At 33.7% G+C, this 23,039-nt stretch overlaps 1 protein-coding gene across 4 annotated transcripts in view; it reads left to right on the forward strand.

The window, feature by feature from the left end:
* Positions 1-23,039, forward strand: part of LOC140443945 (uncharacterized) — a 119,501-nt gene that overhangs the window by 83,739 nt on the left and 12,723 nt on the right. For 3 of the 4 annotated variants that reach the window (XM_072535469.1, XM_072535472.1, XM_072535470.1), the window contains exons 4-9: positions 16,696-16,944; positions 17,609-17,860; positions 17,919-18,866; positions 18,917-18,967; positions 19,018-19,068; positions 19,119-19,334. In XM_072535469.1, coding sequence (XP_072391570.1) covers positions 16,696-16,944; positions 17,609-17,860; positions 17,919-18,866; positions 18,917-18,967; positions 19,018-19,068; positions 19,119-19,334 — 1,767 coding nt within the window. The remainder of the gene's footprint in view (positions 1-16,695; positions 16,945-17,608; positions 17,861-17,918; positions 18,867-18,916; positions 18,968-19,017; positions 19,069-19,118; positions 19,335-23,039) is intronic. The other variant, XM_072535471.1, reaches the window with a different exon arrangement.

The raw sequence follows: 23,039 nt of genomic DNA on the forward strand, positions 1-23,039 counted from the left end.
CTTAAATAAGCCTTTTTACCTGAAAGAAATTAATGAGCAGTAACGAGTATTTCCCCCTCTAGCTCTTATTACTGCTTGCATCCTTCTCGGCATGCTTGCAAGTAAATTTTGGACATATCCTTGGGAAATTGCATTCCATTTATCCTGTGCAGCAAGCCGAAGTTGGTCTATCGTATTTGGAAAGGGATTTCGTTATCGTATGCGGCGTTTTAAGTGATCCCACATGTGCTTTATTGGATTTAAATCCAGGCTAAACGGTGGCCCATCCAATCTTCGAATTTTGACCTCATCAAGATAATTACTCACTCTGGCAGCAGCATGTGGTCGAGGATCATCGTGCATTAACATGAATCTTTCATATCCAATGTGACCAACATATGGCAAAATATGATCTTGCGGGATGTTTTAAAAGTAAAAGTCACCAGTAATCCGTCCAATTACTTCCACAAGTGCGGTGAGTACCTCACAACTAATACCTTCCCAAAGAATTATGTCACCGCCTCCAAAACTAATGGTCTAGGCGAGATTGCAGCTGGCGAATCGTTCTTCAACTATTCTGTAGACGTGGTTTTGACCATCTGGCTTCCATAATAGGATTCTGGTCTCATCAGTAAAAAGAACATTTTTCCAGTTGTAGACATTACACTAAATATGTGTTCTTGCAAATTCTAAACGACGAGCTTTATGATTTTGGAGAAGACGTGAAACTTTGGAGGGGCGTCTGGGTTTTAAGTTTGCTTCTTTTAATCTTCGTCTAACTGTTTCTCAACTCACATTAACTTATCTAACATTTAATAGCTCATTTTTGTGGTGCATCGATGTCAATGAACCATTTCGTGTAGAATTAAAAACCAAAAAACGGTCATCAATTGCGGTTGTGCACCTTGGGCGTCCTTGACCAGGCCTTCGTACAAAATTTCCTGTTGCGCGGTACCTTTTTAAAGTATTTAAACCTGTAGATTGATTTCTCCTGAGACGTCGTGCGATATCTTTTTGTGCATATCGTTCCTCGTACAAAATTACAATCTGTGCTACTTGTCCTTCATCGCAGTGTCGAATTGGTGGCATACTTGTTTTAAACTTAAATTAAATCAAAACAATATTTAATTAAACTTACATTATGAATAGATGAACTTACATTAAAATTAAGAATATACAGTGGAGCAGAGAAAGATATGCAGGGAGACATGGGGCATGTCGCTCATGTAGGATTTTTTATGGACAGTTGTTATAACAGCTTTCTTCTCAGTAAAGAACTTCTGATAAAAAAACTTACATAATAGGAACGTTTAGATTAAACAGAAAAGGAAACCCGACAGATGTTATAAACACAAAATTGACTAAAGAGGGAGTTATAACTAAATATGCTGACGGAGTCGCAATAGGAAAGTGGTGTGACAAGAGAGAAATATATTTTATTTCTACAAATTTAGCGGTGAAATGATTAGTCTACAGAACAAGAGAAGACAGATGATCGAAAAGCCGAATGCTATTGTGCAGTATAACAAATACATGTCAGGGATTGGTCGCAAAAGATCAGATATTGTCATATTATGTCAGTGAACGGAAAACGATTGGATGGTACAAAAAACTGGCATTTGACCAATTGTGATTTTTTTTTAAACTGGGGTCCCGTGAGTTAGAACATTCAAATATTATACTTTTAAAAGCCTAAAATTATTTGTTCGTTCGTTAAGGTTACAATATCAATGATAACTGTAGTATTTTTTTGAATAGTTAATCTAAATGTGCATATTAATTTTAATTAAATTATAATTTTATAAGTAAACTTTAATAAAAAATTAATTTAAAAAATCCCCGATCAATTACTTGTTAAGTTTTTTTTTTATCATAACTTCGGAACTAATTGACCAATCTTAATGTTTTTCTTTTAAAATGCGCGTCTTTTTCTGAACTTTCGACTTAAGTTTAGAAAAAAAAAGTTAATTGAAAATTAAAAAAGTGTATTTGTTTATTAGCTTAAAAATTGTACAGTTGTTTAAAAAAAACCTTAGGTTCTCTTAGTTAACTGATTTCAATGATTTGATTTTTATTTGAAAGCTTGAATACTTTTTTATATGCAAAAAAGCTTTAATGTATTTAAAACTTTTTTGGTGGCTCTGCATAAATTTGAAAATTAATAACTTTTTTTCAAAAATTTAGATTGCAACATTATTTTGCAAAGACTGCTTAATCGATTGTACAGAAATTTTGTATAGTGGTTTTGTATATTTTATATATTTACCGGGTAAATTTTGAAAGTTCTATGTGGCTTCTAAAAACCTGAAAAAAATTATTGAAAAACCATTGATTTTAGGCCCTTTTTACATTATCTTTGCTAATTTTGCAATAATAATTATTATATTTTCAATTTGCAGTTGATTTTGTCTTATCGGAAATTTAATTTTAAATCTTTTTTGTCGTTACAAGTTTTTTCTAAAATGTATAGCTGCTGAGATGTAGCAACGAGAAAAAGAAAAAACATTGAACTTTGTCATTATTTTTTTCATTTCTAATAATATTTTAAAGCGATTAAAGAAAGAAACTAGAATCATATACGATTTACCTAACCCAAAACAGATGCCACCTGATCTTTTATTATTTTCTTATTTTTGATATTTTATAATTATATCGCTGCAACATTTGCTTGGCTTGCTTAGCGAAGTCGTCAGTCCCAGCTACGTAAGTGGTCGTTAAGTTATGTTGGAGACCTTAGCTAGACTTTAGCTGGAAGGTCACACGAACTTTAACTTTTTATTAGAAAAAATGAAAAGAGTTCAAACTTTAGAGAAAAAAAAGAAGAGAATTTATGTCAGTAGTACATCCCAACATTGGGCTAAATGATGATCACATGTCTAAAATCCAACAATAAAATCCGTCTAAAATTAGATCTCTATCTCTTTTAGAAAAAAAGTTCAGGCCCTGTAAAATTTAAGAATGTTTATAAACAATAATTAAACCTATCTCGAAAAGAAATTGACCGATCGGATCTTAGGAAGTCTCATTCGATTTGTAATTAAAAGAGCTACAACAGAATTCTTTTTGCATAAAAAAAGAATTTTTAGATAGATGAATACAAAAATTATTACAAAAATTAAAAATTGCGAAAAATTTACAATTTTGGACTTTCAATCGTTAATTTTGCATAAACTTTTGGGTCAAATTTAATGCAACACAGCTCAAATTAAAGCGTGTTTTAAGTACTTTCATTCAACATTGTGCTCATTTTACCGTAAGATATTAATCTAATACAATAAAAATAAAAATAGTCAAAAAATACCGTTTTTTGCGCCTTAAAAGTGACTTAAAAAAATTATGAACAAGCAACAAATTCATTATTAAAATTATAATAATATAACCAAAAGAAAATATACTTAATATAAAACATTACGAGCCAATATTGAATAAATTTTCTGATAATTACGTAACTTTTGAAAATTATAATGACATCATTTTTAGCTTCCAAAATCACTAATCTAAATAAACAAAACAAAAAGGTACCAACATATATTTTTTCTAATGGCGATAAATATTAACGAAATGATGAATAGCCTAACAATGGAGATTATTCAATACCGAATCTAAACTTTATTGCTGTTGCATAATCTTTATCGACAAAATATTTTAAACACACACATTTCTCTTTCATGAAGGTACTGTTATTTCCGTTTCTATCATTTTTGCCCGTGACATTATGAATTTCTAATGAGGAGAAATTGGTAATTGTTAATAAAATTCGTTTGTCAACGTTTGCCATGATCAAACGATTACGATGTTATTTGACAATGAAATTAGTCGTTACTGGTAATACCTCCTTGCACTTTTCGTGTACTGTTGTATTATTTTTTTCTTCTCGAAGATTTCTCAAGGACATTGCTCTTGTTAGTTTCCTTATCCAAGTTTCTCCATTGACGTGCGCTTCCAGTTTTGTTGTGTACATTTTCAGTTAATCATTATTCTCCATAATTTTCTCATTTATTCAATTAGCATCGTCGTAATTGGATCTAATCAAAAAGGTTTTGTTAAAGAAAGATTTCGTTTAAACGTTTATACTTTTTAATAATCTCATTCCTAATTATTAAGACCTTGTGTGTCATAGACATAGACCTGGGAAATTAATATCCAACATCTACTTTTGATAAATTTGGTGATAAATCTATATAATAAACAAAATATGCAGTAGATTAAACGTTATTTTTTTACTTATAAACAATTTATATCACAATTATATTGTAAGTATTAACAGTGATGACCGGTAAATTATGTGGAACAGTGACACAAAAAGCATAGAAAATCCTTTAAAATAAGAGTTGGTAAAGTTATTTGTTTTTAATTTGTAGCTGAATTATTGCAAAAATATCTTTAAAAGTCGATTTTTTGAAAATTACTAATAACTTTTCTAAAAATGCACAAAAAAACTTTAATTTCGCTTGAGAATATAACATATTTATATTCAGCACTAAAAATTTCAAGAAGTTTCACAACAGTTATCGTAAAATTGAATTTCTTTATCCCAGAAAGCTTTTATGTAAGCACCAAATTGAAGAGGAATGCTTATTTTATTAAATTAAATCATTTTAAAGTAAACTTTTTTCGAGCAAATATTGGTAACCTCTATAAAATAAATATATTTATTATATTTCCAAGTGTTGCGATTTTGGCCAGAATCGCAATATGTTTAATTAATCTTTCGTAACCCCTGATTCCATCACCTCAAAACCCATCTCCTGCCACAAACAAAACTGAACGATTTTATGCAACTGCTACTCTCTCAAAAGCTCCTCCACTCCTTACTCCTTTATGTGATCAAGCTATCATATTGTTCTCCGCTCCCAATACTGTTATTTTCAATTACAGTAAGGCAATCAGCACAATTGTTACGCCAAAAAATGTTTATTTTGCGTCACGCCTTTCCTGTGATTAGATCTTTATATATCTATCTTCCTCTGAGCAAGTTGATAATATTGGAAAAACGATTCAAAGTATTACAATTAACTCTTAAGTTATCCCTATACGCAGACTCTCTCTCTCTCTCTCTCTCTCTCTCTCTCTCTCTTTCTTTCTCCCCTTCAAAAAGAATTTTAGTGTCTAACGTCAGCCCTTCTATCCCACGTTCTATTGTTGAAAAAGCTCACTCTGATCTTGGATTGATTAATCACATCTACGCCTCTCACTCATGTCAGATGTGGTAAAACTGATGATGCATATGCTCACGTTATAAGCTTCCAAAGGGTAACTTATATAATTCCGGAACGGGAGGACTTCTCCCTACAAACTTCGGCTCTCATTGTTCATGAAAATACCCCACATAGAATATTTATATTGACAGACAAATAGGAATGCTTCATTAGTAAATTAAACAAATTTTGTTTTTTTTTGTGGAATACTTCATTTGTAAGCAGCTGAATCACACTGTCTACACCTGCCCCAATATATCCAGTTCTATTTCATCGCAACCAAATGAAAAATATATTGATCATATCTCGCACATTCCTCGTATTGATAGTATCGCTAATAATGTGCAAAATTTTACTGATGACTCTCAAAACCTTCCTACCACCTCCATATCTGCACCAAAAAGAAAACTAAAAAATCCAAATCACAAGTGCCCGAAAATCAAATAATAAGCAACATAACTTGCTCTACCATTCAAAGATTTTATGCTGAAACTGACACCTCATTTTCCCGCAACTAATTGCTTTTCTTTCACTTTCGGTAATTCTGACCCTTTAGTGGAAGCGTACAAATTGATTACAGATATTTCCTCTTTTTTCAGTGGTGATGCTTCGATATTTGCTTCAAGGGATATATACTCCTCTCTTCTTCCTCTAACCACTAACCTTGAAGCTGTAGCAATTAATGCGTGGTGTCCAACCAAACTTACTATATGTAGTCTATATAATCCTCTCGACTATAAATTAAAAGAATAAGAGTTGGTTGATCTAATTTTTCAGCCTCCCCAACCATTCATACTTATGGGCGACTTTAATGCTAATAGTACTATGTGGGGATCCAGCCCTACATTTGGAAGAGGTAAAATTGTTAAAAACATTTTAAATGTATCTGGTTCTTGTCTGTTAAATAAGTCCTCACATACACACTTTAACTTACATACATATTATCCAATACCTTCTCCGCTATAGATCTTAGCATCTGAGACCCTAAATCAGCACCCTTTCTTTCCTGGAACACTTGCAATGATCTGCACGATAGTGATCTTTTTTCATTATAATCTCTTCGTACTCTAATCAGGAATATACTATCCGCAATTACTGAAATCTGAAATTTGCTAACTCGCCAAGATATACAATTGAAACGGAAAATATCATCTCAACTTAAACTTTTGATTGAGATACTAGCATTGCCCTTAAACAAATATCCGACTGTATCACTATAACAGCTGACAAGCATGTTGGTAAAAAACATCATCTTTTACCCACAAAACATTTCTTTGGTGGAATTTGTCATGCATCCGCAAATCCAAATTCGCTCTCAACAAATTGTGCAATCCTCCTGGCAATCTTATACTTCATAAAAAACTTAAAACCAAAGCCAAATATATCATAAAAAAAGCAAAATATCTTCTTGGCAAAATTACGTCTCATCCTTAACAATTCATACCTGCCCAAGTCAAGTCTGGAACAAAATAAAACGTATACAGGGTCGCAAATCTAGTAATAAGGTTCCTAATCTTATCATAGACGACAAAGTTCGATTTCTAACGCTGTCCTTCGAAGAAAAATTTGAAAATAAGAATTCCTATTTTGCGTTTAACTCCTTTCTTGTCACTTCTCATATTCTCGTCATAAATAATTTTATTGACTCTTTTCGCATCACACACCAATAAACTTTTTACCCTCTATGAACTAAAATTAGCCTTATCCTCATGTAAAAGCAATGCAGCAGGCCCTGATAATACCCGACACGTTTTCTTAAAAAGCTCTCCGATGTCTCCATTTGCAAACGACTGGATTTTTATAATGTTGTATGGAATTCCCAGTGAGACCGTATAATTCTACTATTATTTCAATATGGAAAAAGAATCAACCCTCCTCATTACCGAAGTCTTATCGTCCTATTTCTCTTACTATCGCTACATGTAAACTTACACTACTACATTACAACAGCACTCAACGGCCAACAACAAAATGTCTAGAAAATCCATATTAAATAAACTACGTAATTGCAACCTTAACGAAAATATTTTTCACTTCATAGAAAAGTTCCTGCAACCCAGATCCTTTAAAGTATCCCATGTAAATGGAAAGTTCTCTAGAATCTGTCTTCAGATTCACGGAGTACCTCAAGGTTCTGTTATTAGTTTGACTGCTTTTTATTATTGCTATAAATGATATATCTAATAATTTCCCCAATTCTATTCACTACGTATGATATATCCAATAACTTCCCCAATTCTATTCACTACGTTCAATATGCCGATGATCTTATTATCTATTGCCATGGGAAAATATTAACACTTCGTGCCAACTCTTACAGTATTCAGTCGATCTCTTGTTTTAAAGCAAAATTCAAAACCTTTGTTCATCCTTATCACCAAACATATCTAAAGTTATTAAATTCAGCAGAAAGGCCACCTCTCCCGGTCTTCCGTAAAATTCTGGAAATGTTCTTTGATTCTCGTCTAAACTGGAAACATTACATAAGTCTTACCAAAGTCTACTGCCCTAAGTAACCCAACCTAATAAAAACTTTTTCGCACTTTTATTGAGGTGCTGATGAGAATGAGCTACCGTCTACAGAGCTCTGATACGATTCAAAATATATTACGGCTGCTTTATTTACATGCCTGCCTCCAAATCTGACCGAAAACTAGTAGATTCTATCCAAAATATGTTAAGAACTGTTGCTCTTAGAAGACAACATCTGCTTCTATTATTTGCTACCACTACATCAAGTAATCCTTCTAACCCCATTTACCAAAATTTAAATAAAAAATTCTTCATTGAATTTGATTTTACAAACTATCAGACAGTTGTCAGCACATTAATCACGTGTTATTTATCCTTATGCTTATTTTATTCCGCAGTCCATTTCTAGAACATAAATCCTATTGATTTGTCGATCAAAATGTTTACATTGATTATAAGAGTTTATATAGGACTGAAAAGAATTTAGAAGGGCTGTTCTGTAGCTTACGGAACAATTAGTAATTATTATGAAGCCACCGTCAATAAATCAATTGACGGTGGTTTTGTAATAAATTTCTTCAACTTAAAAGGATTTAAAAAACAAATCAGAATAGTAATGTTACTTACAAATTCCTTGATAAAATGCAGCAATTATGAAAATCTAATTGTAATAAAATACAACAGGATGTCTCTAATGCAATATGTAATAGATAGATATATTTTACAATTACATAAATACACATGACACTGTTATTTTTTGTAATTCAATGACATGACTAATGTGATTAGTATTAAGTGACCATTACTGCAAAATATGCCAGGTCCATTAACTGAAACGATATTGGGGAAAAAATGTTTTTAATATGATTAAAAAGAGACCAAAAAGTTACTTTAGTTTAGTTAAATAAAATTGAACTTAGGTAAATATGATATTATGTATTTGAAACTTCTGATCTGATATCGTCTTCCATCTTTATGTTGGGTACCTAAATGTTTTGCCTTGTATATAATCGTTCGTGGCATTTGGGTTTTTGCAGAAATAGTTAGGGGATAAATTCAATAATAATAATTGAATTATCCTCCCTCTCAAATAGGTTCGGAACATTCATAAAAAAATTAAAATATTTAAAAATTATTAAAAACGTCGATTTTTTTCTATTTTCCTTGAATATTACTATAAAACAATTCTTTATAGAGCAGTCGTAATAAAATAAAATAGAGGCAATTAAATTTTCTATAAGATACGATATTGAAGCCTTTGAACTTTGGATATACCGGAGAATGTTGAGAATTCCATGGACTGCCAGGGTCACCAATGAGGAAGTACTGAAAAGGATGGGTCGAGACAAAAAATTGTTGAGAACAATAAAAGTACGCAAGACTGCATACCTTGGACACATACTGAAAAATGATAAATATAGTCTTCTGTAGGTCATCATGCAGGGTAGAGTCGATGTCAAAAAGGGAATAGGTAGAAAGAGGAAGTCATGGCTGCGAAATATTCGAGACTGGACAAACATGACTAATTAGACCGTATTATTCCACGTTGCAAAAGACAGAGAAACTTTTAGAAATGTGGTCACCAACCTCCGTTAATGAAGACGGCATAGGAAGAAGAAGATAAGATACTGCTGGTTAAAAATGTTTTAATTTATTGTTCTTCCTGCAAAATAGCAATAAATACAAAAAAAAGAGGGGGGCACAAACCTTCTCTTTTTCAATGTTTTGAACCACTTATAATAAAACAGCAAACCAAATTTTATTAAAATCGATTTAATAACTTTCGCGTAATAATTTTGCAATCTAATTTTTTTTTAATTGAATTTTTTTAAAATCCTACACAACGAAAACTAGACCTTACAGAATTTTGCCAATTTTTTTACTTATAACAACGTACTTAACCTATCTAACGTACTTTATAGAATTGAAATTGAATTATTTTTAATTGCTGGCATCGGGAATGTTTTAAATTATAAACAATTATAAACAATTAAATAAAGTTATAAACAATTTTGTGGCTTATAAAAAAATAGAATATTTCGGTAACTATTAGCTTAAATTAAATTCAGCAAACGGAGTTGGAAAAGACTTGACAAGAGGTTTCTTATACAAGAAAAAAGTTAAATTACGAGTAGTGGTTCCTGAGATACAACCGGTCAAAGCTGACCGGCATTTGCGATGAATTAATAAACAATAGGATGATAATGTTTTCTCTGTGTTGTTGTACGGGGCGGAAGCATTTGAGATGTGGCTTTATAGAAAAATGCTGAAAATATCATGGACAGCAAGGATCACGAACAAGGAAGTTCTAGAAAAAATGAAGAAGGAACCAGAGATTCTGTTTACGATCAAACGCATAAAATTGCAATATCTGGGACACGTTATGAGAAATCAGCACCGTTACTCCCTGCTGCAGTCTATATTGCAAGGTAAAGTCAAAGGTAAAGGACCCGGTAGAAGAAGAATATCATGGCTGCGGAATTTAAGAACATGGTTTAAGAAAACCTCAACGGAGCTGTTTCGAGCCGCAGCCAGCAAGGTCATGATTGCCAATATGATTTCCAACATCCGAAACGGATAGGAACCAGAAGAAGAAGGATGATAATCTTTAAACCATTACCTTTTTCTTTCGGAGATCTTTCTCGGTAAAAATTTTCATATATTCAAGATATTTATGACATATCGCTTCTCCGGAGCAACAATGACGTAAGTGCAATTTGTTGCAGTTTTGAGTTAAATGTGTCAAAAAAGTCAGAACGTGCTATTTATCGGATGGAACAATACCATAAAGGTAGTACATTTATTGGGAAGCAGTTGCGTCGTTGTCAAAATTATGTACTTTCGGTCATATTTTTGGAACGAAATCGCTGCAAATTTCAATAGACTGTTGTTCATAGACTGTCGAACGGAACACTTCGTTTATATTTCTACAACGACATAAGTGTAGATCGTGACAAAATAAAATAAAGTTTTGGTGTAATCTCAGAGAAATTCGGCGTAACGGACAGTTGTATCATTTTTCGCCTAGAAAATTTGATATCTCTGGCAACTTGCTAGATAATTAAAGCCGTAAGTACACATTTACGTCGTTATGGTTTTTGAATAGTCACTTAACCAGTATTTATGTCATTGTTAACTCAAATAGCATTGAAAATTTGTGTGAAATAGTGTGTGTAAAATCTGTCAATATAATAGATTTGTATTTCAATGAAGAACTAAAACTCGAGTATAATCTTGAATAATGAAAAGGACTGAGCTGATACTTCATTTAGCCACTCACAATTTACAAGAAGAGAACAGTACTCCAGAGGAACCATCAGTATTGAAAGACAATAATATTTCAGAAACACTCAATGATCCGGTCATTTTAGCAGAATTGCAGCCAGTGAATTTAAATCCTAATTCCTCGAGTTTGTTTCCTAATAGTATGTTTCTACTTAAGCCTTGTGAACTTGGACCAGCTAGGTACTTTCTTTTTTTAATCAAAATTACTTTTATTGATTATTAATTACTTTTAGATAATCTACGTATTTCAAACAATTATGAAACCCAACCCAGTACATCATATTATGTTGAAACCCACTCATCAACCAAGATCACTTTGAGAAAAATGTCTCGAATAGTCTATGATGAGCAACATCCTCAGATAATGAGAACAGCTTATTTGGAGAAGATACCCTACCATAAAAGAGAAAAAGAGACCCAGAAGTCCATTTTCTGAAAATAAAATAAGTCCTCTGAATAATACAGAAAATTGTACGCTCATTAAAAAAGGTAAGAAGAGAGTAAACAATCCAGAAGAATGGCGAAAAAATAAAGCCAAACTCCTTAGGGATTCAGGAAAAAGTTATATTTCAAGAACTGGAAAAGTTATAATAGTCTCCCGTTTTATACCGCTGTCGCGGCTTTGGGAGTATAGCAGGGTAGTCTGCTATATCTAGGGCCTACGGTATACAAGGAAGGTAACATGGCCAGTGCTACGCTTCAACCGTCTATTATTACCCCTGGTTTTACCCAAGGTACTCATTTTTATTCAGGCTGAGTCGACCTGGGGCCTATAGACATTTTTAAAATGTCTAGATGTTCTTGCCGGCGGTGGGATTCGAACCCCGGACCACCGGCTCTCGAGGCAAGCATCATACCGCTTGCGCTACGCAGGCCCTAGGAAAAGTTGTGAATAAAAAAACAATGGGACCTACTTGTCTAATTATTGCATTCAGAAGTGTTCAGAGAAGTTTAGTGAAGACCATAGAGCTAATTTTTTTCAGCAGTATTGAAATCTAGGATCACTGCAGAGACAACGTGATTATTTGTCTTCTTGTATTGAACCACTTCAGTTGAGTTATCGCCGCATAACATCTATCCAAACACCTAGAAGACAGAACTCTGCTTTTTATCTGCTTCACAATGGAAAACAAATGCGTGTATGCAAAACATACCTGATTAACACTTTTGGCATTAAGGAGAGAACAATTATCTAATCAAAAGCTTCTGGGCCTCGAATTGTACCGCAAGATAAACGTGGAAAACATGGTCAACAGGTAAAGATGAACCCTGAAATGATGGTGTCTGTCATTACCAAAGGGCTAACACATCAAGAGAGTTTATAGATGTTTATCCATTGCAGAAATGAACAGACACTATAAAAAGAAACAAGACGATTTGGGCCAGCCTGCTGCAAACTATGACGCATACGCCCACATATTTAATACATAATTCAATATTGGTTTCTTTTTACCAAAGAAAAACCAATGCAACTTGTGTGAATCATTTAAAAGCCTGATGAAGAAATAGAAAAATTACAATGTCTGTATAAGTCACATCAAGAGGAAAAAAAACTAACTAGAACTGAGAAAGCTTCAGGCAAAGAAAAAGCAAAAGAAGAAGGATCAAATACAGTTTTGGTAATGTACGACCTACAAGCTGTCCTGTCAGTACCTATGGAACCATTTTACCATAAATCAAGATTAAATTGTTTTAATTTTACGATATCACAAATAAGCAATGACAAGACATCCTGTTACTTCTGGCATGAAGGTCTGGGACAAAGAGGAACAGTCGAAGAAGTTTCAGTTAAATTCCATAACACACAAGTACCTCATCGAGGTCAAACACAGAACGAAGGTGATGTAGTCCACAGTATCATCGCAAAACCTATGAAAAGAGCTAAAAAGTCAGGACCGATATACGTTCCCGAACAAATTGTGTCAATTATTAGAAACGCAAAGAAAAAAGGAAACCCTCTTATAGTAAAAGAATTAAGTTTTGAAAACGCTTGCTAACGACATCGGCTTCAACTGCCAGAAAAATATAAACGGCGAACAATATTAAAATGATTCGATTTGAGAAGGAAAGTGATAGGTTCCTTTACAAAACCAGCTACAAACAGGTGGATTGGAATCAGGCCTATGCTATAATCGTAAAAAGTAGACGAGTGACAGGAACAAGAAATGTAGAAGATGTTAGAAAAAGACCTGCATACGTTTCAAAAATTCCGATCTCTGAAAATAAGAAAATGGAACTAGAAAATTTATTATCAAGTAATATAATTCCCAAATATTACGAACCTTTTTTTAATGGCTTGTTTTGAATTGTGAATGTTTTTGTTAATTTTTTAAAGATGTTCAAGAAACAAATGTTACTTTTTAGTAATTCTGATTAGTGTTTTTGTTATTTTTTATCATTTTGAGTAGTTTGTATTATTTACTGACAATAAAATTATATACCTAAACCTTTTTTTAAGTTTTTTTAATGTTACTATTGTAGAAAAACTCAAACCGATTCAGAAACTATTTTAAACATATTGTAAGAACAATGACGCAACTGGGAGGCTGCAAAGTTCTGAGACCTGTGTAGACTCAAAAAGTTTATATTATCAAAACACTAAGAGTGTCATTTAAAAGTAGACTAAATTTACCTTTAAAAACAGTTATTTCAGTTTCAAAAATATTCACTTAAACTTTCACTTGTTTACTTTCGTGTAAAAATATTTTTAAAAGTCAATTTTTCAGCATTTTAGTAATGTGTACTTGCGTCGATGTTAAAATAGGGCTATTCGAGGAGAGATGGCCCACTTTTTTTAGAATGGATGTATTTTTAAAAGTTTTTGAAATTTGGAAGTAAAATAAAACTTCATATAATGATTATAGTTTATTGATACTAATTTCAGTTATGAAATACAAATAAAACTTAAGTATATTTGTTTATGTTAAAAAATATAAGTATAAAAAAAAACATCTCACCCACATAACGGAGGAGAGTTGGCTCTATGAAGAAGGTGAGATGGCGTATTATAAAAAAATTAAGATAACTCATTTTTACGTTACATATAACTCATTTTTATGTTACATAACTAGTTAGGTACTTCTTGTTGAACAAATAAGTTTGCCACAAAGGTCGCAGAAATTAAAGTATTTGCTACAAGATTCGTGAAACCATTTCTTGCAATGCATACATTGAAGCCAGTCGTAAAATTTGGAAGTTTATGAATATATTTCTAAACATCCTGCACAACATTCTGCATCGGAATCATCATCCATATCTGAATCATCTTTGAGACTTATTGTTATTGACTCATTATCAGAAGATTCTGAAACTAGTTTGATTTTGTTTATGTTTATTTTGTTTTGTTTGGTTTTGTTTTCTTTGCCTTTAGAAATAATCTTTTCATTGGTTTTTAAAACTTTCACTTTTTTCAAAGCCTCAGCTTGCTTTTCTTTCTCTACGTTCTTTTCTCTCTTTTCTTTCTTTCTAGCAATGGTTTCTTTGGAAGTAAGAATCTCTGCTAGCTGTTTGCTTCTCTTTCTGACTGCAGCTACTCCACGTTTATTTGGTAGAGGTGAGATTTCATCAAGCAATTTTCCTGGAGTAATTTCAGAGGTTACAGTTCTAATGGACATATCATTTTCAGAGTGATTTTTGCCTGTAGTTTCTGTACTCTGTAACAAATCTAGTTCCCCCTTTTGTCAAGCTGATAATCACTCCAGTTGCTATAACCAGCTTTAGGTTGTAATTCAGGCCTTGAAAGGTGAGGGTTAATTTCTTTTTCCTTCGGTACATTGTCCTTCATCGACAAAAAAGCATCGTCGGGAATTACAGAAGAATCCAAAGGTACAATTCCAGTTGATTCAAAAGCGGATACTGCGTTACTAACCGTAGCAGACTTTCCCCAAGCAAATTTCAGTAATTTCCCAAATTGAAGCCGAGTTATTTTTCTTTCTGGGTTATTCTTCATGAACGAATTGCAAGCAAATTGGTAATTTAATTTTAATGATTTAAAAAGCGCTCTGTCAAGAGGTTGCAAAAACTGTGTCGTGTGGCTAGGTAGGAAAAATAGGGTTATGCCATTTTGTTCCGCATATTCAAGAATGTCAGGATCGCTGCAATGCGAAGAATGACCATCCACAATCAGCAAAACATTGCCCTATGGTTTTCGTGGAGTAAATTGGTCTCGTAACCAGGCCAAGAAAATAGAACTGTTTATATATGCCGATTTTTCAGACATGTAAACCACTGACCCTGGAGGCATTCCATCTTCAAACTCTTTCTTTTTATTTTTATCCTTAAAAATACATGCAGGAGGTATAAATGTACCTTTTGCATTGCAGCATGCTATTAATGTTATTGTTTCGCCTTTCTCACCAGATGTGATGGCTGCTACGTTTTTTAAACCCTTTATGGCTAAAACATATCCTGGTTTATTATTTAGCTGTAGTCCAGTCTCATCCATGTTATAAATATGGCCAGGTTTATCTAATAGATCAAGTTCAATGAGAATACACTCCAAAAGTATGAAGTATTGTTCAACATCTTTACGGCACATTCCATTAGAACGAGCAAGAGACACCCCTTCGGCTTTTCTTGCGGACAAATCTGGATTTCGTGAAAGAAGTAATGTTAACCAAGGATATCCAGCTTTTTCAGTATTCTTGTTAAACTTATGTGGGATTCCATGCGTTCAGCTAACTTGAATGCCATGGAACGTACATCTTCTCTAGTCGGAGCAAAGCCTCGTTGTTGCAGCTTCTTAACATGAGTTTGACTAGATTTTGCACGAGTAAAAGTTTAACAGTGAAATGATACATGTTTCTTATTTAAAAAAATCTGTCTTTATGCGTGAGCAGAGGGCCTCGCAAAATGTATCTTGCCCATATAAAATTATGATCTTGCGCCACCACTGCCAAAAGAGTTTCAAATGTGAAGAGTAAATTTCTTATGCAATTTTTGTATTTTGCCGCAAATGAAGTCAGTTTCTATACATCTGTTAAATAAATAAACGTTGCGCGATTTTTTACGATTCTCATGAGATCAATAAAATGTATCATGTATCAAAATTATTGAGAAATCTATTAAATTTATGTTATCAAAGTATTAACCAGCCGTATTTTACAAAAAAATTAATTGTCGCTATTTGTCCCATTACGACTTTGCTCCAAAATGTGAATTGTTAAAGTTATAAGTAAGGAAAGTAGAAAAAAATCGATGTCTTTAGTAATTTTTAAATATTTTAATATTTTGATTAATGTTTCCGACATATTTGGGAAAGAGGATGAGTCAATTATTATTACTGAAATTATCACCTAACTATTTATGTAAAAATACGAATGCCACTTCTCACTTCCATAGATCCACCTTCCTCTAATATACAATATACTATTTTTTGCTATTTTTAGATTTTGATAAATATGAAAAATGGTGTGCCTTTGCCTTATGTTACTATGTACGCCTATGTATCGATTATACACGGAAGAAGAGTTATTGTTACAATATATTTAAAAACCATTTATAAGACTAGCAAAGGGTGAAAAGTATTCGTATATAATCTTATACTGGTCACTCAAAAATGGTACAATCTAAGATCATATTATAATTTATTAATGCTGAGGGATGACATAGAACCCTACGGTCTTGCTTGTGTCCTGCCCTAGTGTTTCTACGCGTCAAAAATTATTATCCGCAATTCTTACAGTCTAAAATATGTGATTACAATCACCAGTTAACTTGTCTTCTTATATAATATAATATAAAATAAGCTGTTTACTTTCAGTTCGACAAGGATCTCTAAGAGAATATCTTCCACCAACAAACTCACAAAAACCAAGACCGTTTGAACCGAGACCAGATCAGGGTTCTGGAATAGATGAACAAGGAAACTTTGTAGACTCTGGCTACCCACCAGCTGGAAGTATTACTCCTCAACCACCTTTTAACATTTATACCAACCCTGCTACTGGAGGCATTACTGGTATCGGTTCTTCTGGAATTCCTGGAGAAGACTTTTCCATTGGACCTGGAAGTAAGTATTTTTTTATTAGTACAAAACCTACAAAATATGTTTATACATGTCACTGTTTGCCCATTTCGTTCCTTGTTTTGATTACTTTCATTTAATTTGACTCTTTAACATTGATTACATTGTTGCTTATCTCTAATCTTTCTCTTGTAGCTCTGTTGGTTATCTATCTTCTACTATTGTTAGTGTCGTTTAGTTATAGGTCTAATCTTTAATAGGTAGATAATGATATAATCCATTATTTAATAGTCGGATATGTGCCTGAAAAACACTATTTCCTGTTTTATTTACTTTAATTTAATGCCCAGCATTATTTGCATTAGATAACTATAGCTAATTTTTTTAATCAATTATGTAATTTAATTGTAATATTTGAATTTGGTGGTCTCTTCATACTATTGCTAATTACTTTGTGTTCGATATTTACTTTTTTATACATATTTTATGAGAGATCTAATTATTTCTAAGAGCACCTTCGTTACTCCTAATCATAATATGATTAGTATTTCCCACATGCCAGTTCATTTATTCTCGTTAAAATTTCTACGGTCTACATAATAATTTTTATCTTTGTGCTAAATAAAATTTCACTAAGATTGCAACCCTACACATCTTTCATAAATTATAATCTGTTTTCTACTGTACAAAATTATTTAAATAATTACAGGTACCGGTTATCCAACTCAATCTCCAACCAGACCTCCTTATCAACCACAAAATACTTACGTTCCTCCATCTACGTACTTCACCAATGGGCCAAGAGAATTTACAGATTCTAACGGAGTCACCGAAAGACCAGGATATACTGCAGAAACTGGGCGAACGCCCTATACCAGTGAAACACAAACACCTGCGCAAACGTCTGGAGTTCCCGGTATATCTCCTGGTTACACAGGTACACCTTCACAAGAAACACCAGGTGAATATATCATCACTGTTTTAATAGCAAATTTTAATTACATTTTTTAAATGTCTAGGTTATCCAACTGCTTCACCATCTGGATTTACAGGATATCCCACAGGAAGCTCCCAAGGTTCGACTAGGTATCCAACCGGTCCGACAGGTTATCCAACGTTCCCAACATCTTCTCCTTCTGGATTTACAGGTTATCCTTCTGGTGCTCCTACAGGCCCTAGTTTTCCTACCTATAGACCTGGAGAAACAGGTGGACCAGGAGATTTCAGGACTCCTTCCAATGAATTTACTGGATACCCAAGTCGTCCAACAGAACCTACTGGATATCCTTCTGGTGCTCCTACAGGCCCCAGTTTTCCTACATTTAGACCTGGAGAAACAGTTGGACCAGGAGATTTCAGGACTCCTTCCAATGAATTTACCGGATATCCAACAAGTCGTCCAACAGAACCTACTGGATATCCAACAGGCGGTCTAACTGATAATTCAGGATATCCAACAGGACGTCCAACAGATGCTTCAGGCTACCCAACAGGACGTCCAACAGATACTTCAGGATATCCAACAGGTCGTCCAACAGATACTTCAGGGTATCCAACAGGAAAACCAACTGATAGTGCAGGATATACAACTGGTCGTCCAACAGATACTTCCGGATATCCTACTGGGTATCCTTCAGGACGTCCAACAGAAAGCACAGATTTTCCTGCCGGACCCCCCTCAGGATTACCGACAGCATCTTCAACAGAAGCACCAAGGTACGTTGGTACCACTGAACCTCCAACAGAATCTTCATCCTCTGGTGTTCCTGCACCTACATCGCCAGGTGTTTCTCCACCTGCACCTGTTGAAGAAGAAACTGAAACAACAACTCCACCGGCAAGTGAACAACCAACAAGTGAAAGCTCCGCTGAACAAACTACGGTCAGTTCTGCTTTGCCAACAGCAACTCCTACTACGGAAGTCCCTGAGCAAACTCCATCGCCAAATGGAGAATCTGGAATCATAGGTAAACTTAGTTACTCATTTTAAGAAATTATATTAATAATTCTTTTTTAGAGATACCAAGTGACCAAACTCCATCACCAAATGGAGAATCTGGAATTATAGGTAAACTTAATTACTTATTTCAAAAAATTATATTAATAATTGTTTTTTAGAGATACCAAGTGACCAAACTCCATCACCAAATGGAGAATCTGGAATTATAGGTAAACTTAATTACTCATTTCAAGAAATTATATTAATAATTGTTTTTTAGAGATACCAAGTGACGAAGACGATAAGCATCCCCCACATATTCACGCTTTGGATGTAGAATGCGCCAAAGATATGATGACTATAAACATTGAATTTAATAGGGAATTTAATGGTGTTATCTATTCAAAGGGGTATTACAATATGCCAGAATGTCGGTATGTCAACGAAAATTCTGGACAGACGAAATACACTTTCACCGTTAACCTTAATATGTGTGGTAAGTATATAAATTATTTTCTTCTTCTTATTCGCTTATTGTACGGAGTAGTGGCTTATGGATGTGGTATTACAAGCGCAAAAGGTTTACATAAAATAGAGAAGAAGTATGCTTGTTGCAACTCGTTCTTTAGGACAATGTATAGGAAAAAGAGGATCAGGGGAAAGAAGAATTGATTGGCTTCAAAATCTGAGAAAATCGTTCAACACATCTATAACTATTTCTCATAGCTGCCAGTAAAGTACGGACAGTCATATTGATTACAAATATCCGGAACATATAAAAGAGAGTATTTTACATATTCAAACTTATCATAAAGCCGCCATAATATTTATATGGGTATTTATATGAAACGTGAAATCAAACATACCCAAAAAACTATTATACCAGTAAACCAGATGTAAGTTCATATAAAAGAAAGAACTAATATTTCTGTAAAACCAAAAAGTAAAAATTCGAAGATTTCTTGGTTGTCGAAACCAAGCTGAACTGTCTTTTCTTTAATATTTCTGTATTTTATTGGACCATAGCCATCCTGTAGTTTACCAAAAAACGTCATAGTGGAAGAAGTCCGAAAATGAGAAGAGGAACTTAGTATAGACTACTAAGTGAAACTCTTAAAACTGTAGAAAACTGAACTCAGAGTAATCACATATGTACTCAGTAGATATTGCTAACTCAGATATCATCTCTGTAAAATGAGCAAAGTCAAAAGGGGAATATGGAATACTGCACATTTCTAGAGGAGGCGGCTGAACATACTTTCTGTAACTTCATAACGAAATTTCATCATAACCATGGACTTTTTTTTAGAATCTGATCAGGTAACGAACATATTGCTAAAGAGGCTTACAGGTCTAGATCTGTTAAGCAAAACACAGATATAGGGTATACACAAAAGATCTTTTAGGCCTTTTCAGAAAGGTAAAGTGTTGCGAGGTCTACGAAGTCAAACGATATCTTTGAAATCTGCAATCTACAATTTATAACTTCATATAAAAACAAGTACTCCTCAACATATTACAACTTGGCCAACAAAACTCATTCATGGTTATATAATTGATGAATCTTCGCCAACTTCCTTTGGAGGCAGTTAAAATCCTAATGGACAAGTACTTCAAATACTCAATTCAAATGACAAACGTAAACTCGACAATTACATACCAATAAGACTGTTACCACATCCATACAAACTGCTTACTGAAATAATTACCAACGGACTATCAAATAAGTTCAATAGTTACCAGCCTGTTGAACAATGAAATGGAGCTGGGTAGGACACGTGGCACGCAGCTTAACGAAAGATGGGCGAAAAACAGTATAGATTGGAGACCACAAAAACACAGTTGTAGAAGACGAAGCACACACAAACGGTGGCTAGTCAACATCAAAGCAAAAGTGGGGAGAAACTGTCATCAAGTAGCCCAAAAACAGAGCAGAGTGGAGAACTTATGGGGAGGCTTTTGTCCAACGGCAGATGCAAATAGGCTGGTTAAGAAGAAGAAGAAGGCTACTTTTGCTAGGCTTTTGAAGGCTAAAATTGTCAAACACCTTTGGCAATGGAACATATAGTGATTGATGGAAACTTTACCGTAATCTCCACCAATTGTTTCAGGAAAGCTTATTGAATTTCTTTCCTCAGAGGGGAAGAAAACCAAACTACCGAAATAAGCAGACGAGTAAGAATGGGATGGGCCGCATTTGGAAAACTCTCATACATACTGAAAGACAAAAAGATACCCCAAAACCTTTGAACCAAAGTGTTCGATTCTTGTATCCTTTCCGTTCTCACTTACGGAGCTCAAACCTGGACATTCACACAAAAGAACATGGACAAGATTCGAAAAACTCAGCGAGCCATGGAACGACAGATGCTTGGTATCTCACTAATAGATCGGCAAACGAACGAAGCAATCCGGAACAAAAATAAAGGACGCCGCGAAACAAGCAGCTAAATTAAAATGGAAATGGGCAGGACACAACGAACGTCTCGAAGAGGGTAGATGGAACAAAGAAGTCGGAAACTGGCGACGGTACGATGCGAAGAGACCAAGAGGAAGACCTCAAATGCGCTGGAGCGACGATATCAAAAGAGTCGCAGGACCAATGTGGAAACGCCTAGCACACAACAGGGATGAATGGCGAGAAATGGGGGAGGCCTTTATTCGACAATTCGGATAGAAAAAGGGCTATAAAAAAAACTGTTAAAAGATATTCCTTTGATATTACCTAGCAGAACTCAAGGCATTAATTCAGTATGTGTTTGGTTTTATCAGGTTGTACTTGAGAATAAATTACACAACAACTATTACAAAATAAGAGTTTGTTTTAAAGAATTGTTCATTTATACTGGGGGTTGAATATCGTGCGAAATAGCGAAATAAAACACTGTTCACTGCATTTTAAAGAGAGAGCGTCACACACACTTGGGTTAACGACTTGAGACCAACACGATTTTCACGAAAACTAACCTAAAATGGATTTACATTGTTGTTGTGTATATTTTATATATATTATATATATATATATATATATATATATATATATATATATATATATATATATATATATATATATATATATATATATATATGAAGAGCTTCTTGCAAAATAGTGGTAAGCCACAAAATAATAAAACCGAGATATTGATGTTTAAAGTTTTAAAAAAATCTAGAAAATATTGCTTGAAATGTACAAACCTTAACGCTTGTTATTTAATTATGTTATTTATTAAATTCCATGTGCATTTATTATTTCACATAAAAAAACACATATTTACATAAAAAAAGATGTTTATTCGAAAAAAATGTGGCTTAACATATTCTTAAATTAAAAAAATCGTAACACAAAAAAATAAACTAAGTTATGTTTCTACAATTTCCACTTCTTCATTCACATAGTCAGAAGCTTCGTTTAACTGATTATAAAAAGTATGGTAGACTGGCGGAATATAAGGTAACAAGCTTTTTATATTTTCCAGTTTATTTTTCGCAATTTTCAGAGGCTCGTTATATTTCTTGAGAATGTTTGACAACTCTATTGTTACAGGTCTGTCTTTCCTTAAGATATTAACTTCTTGATAGTCTCCATTGACAGTGTGTTTGACAAAAATTGACCCCACTTTTTCTGATTTAAATTGAAAGCTGTATATTTTTGCAAAATTTAAGCTCTGCTTGTCCGGAAAACGTGCATTTTTATTAATATTATTGAGAAGAGGTTCAAAACTGTAAAAATCATTTTGGGTCATCTGGGTAACAACAAAAGGATTCTTTTTATTTGCTTTGGTAATAATATCTACCCAACCTTCTGGCGAATAAATAATGGGTGCACGGTTTCTCTGACGCTTCTCAATTTGAGCAAAATCTCGGTCTGATGGCATAACAGAATGACCACTAACCAGAAAGTGATGCGTTATTTGTTTAAATTTCTTTTCCCTGACTAACTGCAACCAAAAAGCAATTAACTGCCAATTCTTGTTCTGACCAGGACAGTTATCGGTAAAAACAACGAGTTCGTCATAATCTGACTTGTTCTTCAAAAATTTCATCACAACAGAAATAACCTCATCTGCTCCACGCTTAGCTTGATCTTCGGTCCATAAGTACATGTGTCCTTTATCATTGGTACAGTCGTGAATCCCTAAGTTATAAAGCCACAGTTTTCTGCAGTAAAATGCAGGACCGGTGGTTAATTTTGGCAGCGGCA

This window comes from Diabrotica undecimpunctata, chromosome 6 (assembly GCF_040954645.1).
Source record: "Diabrotica undecimpunctata isolate CICGRU chromosome 6, icDiaUnde3, whole genome shotgun sequence".
NCBI lineage: Eukaryota > Metazoa > Arthropoda > Insecta > Coleoptera > Chrysomelidae > Diabrotica > Diabrotica undecimpunctata.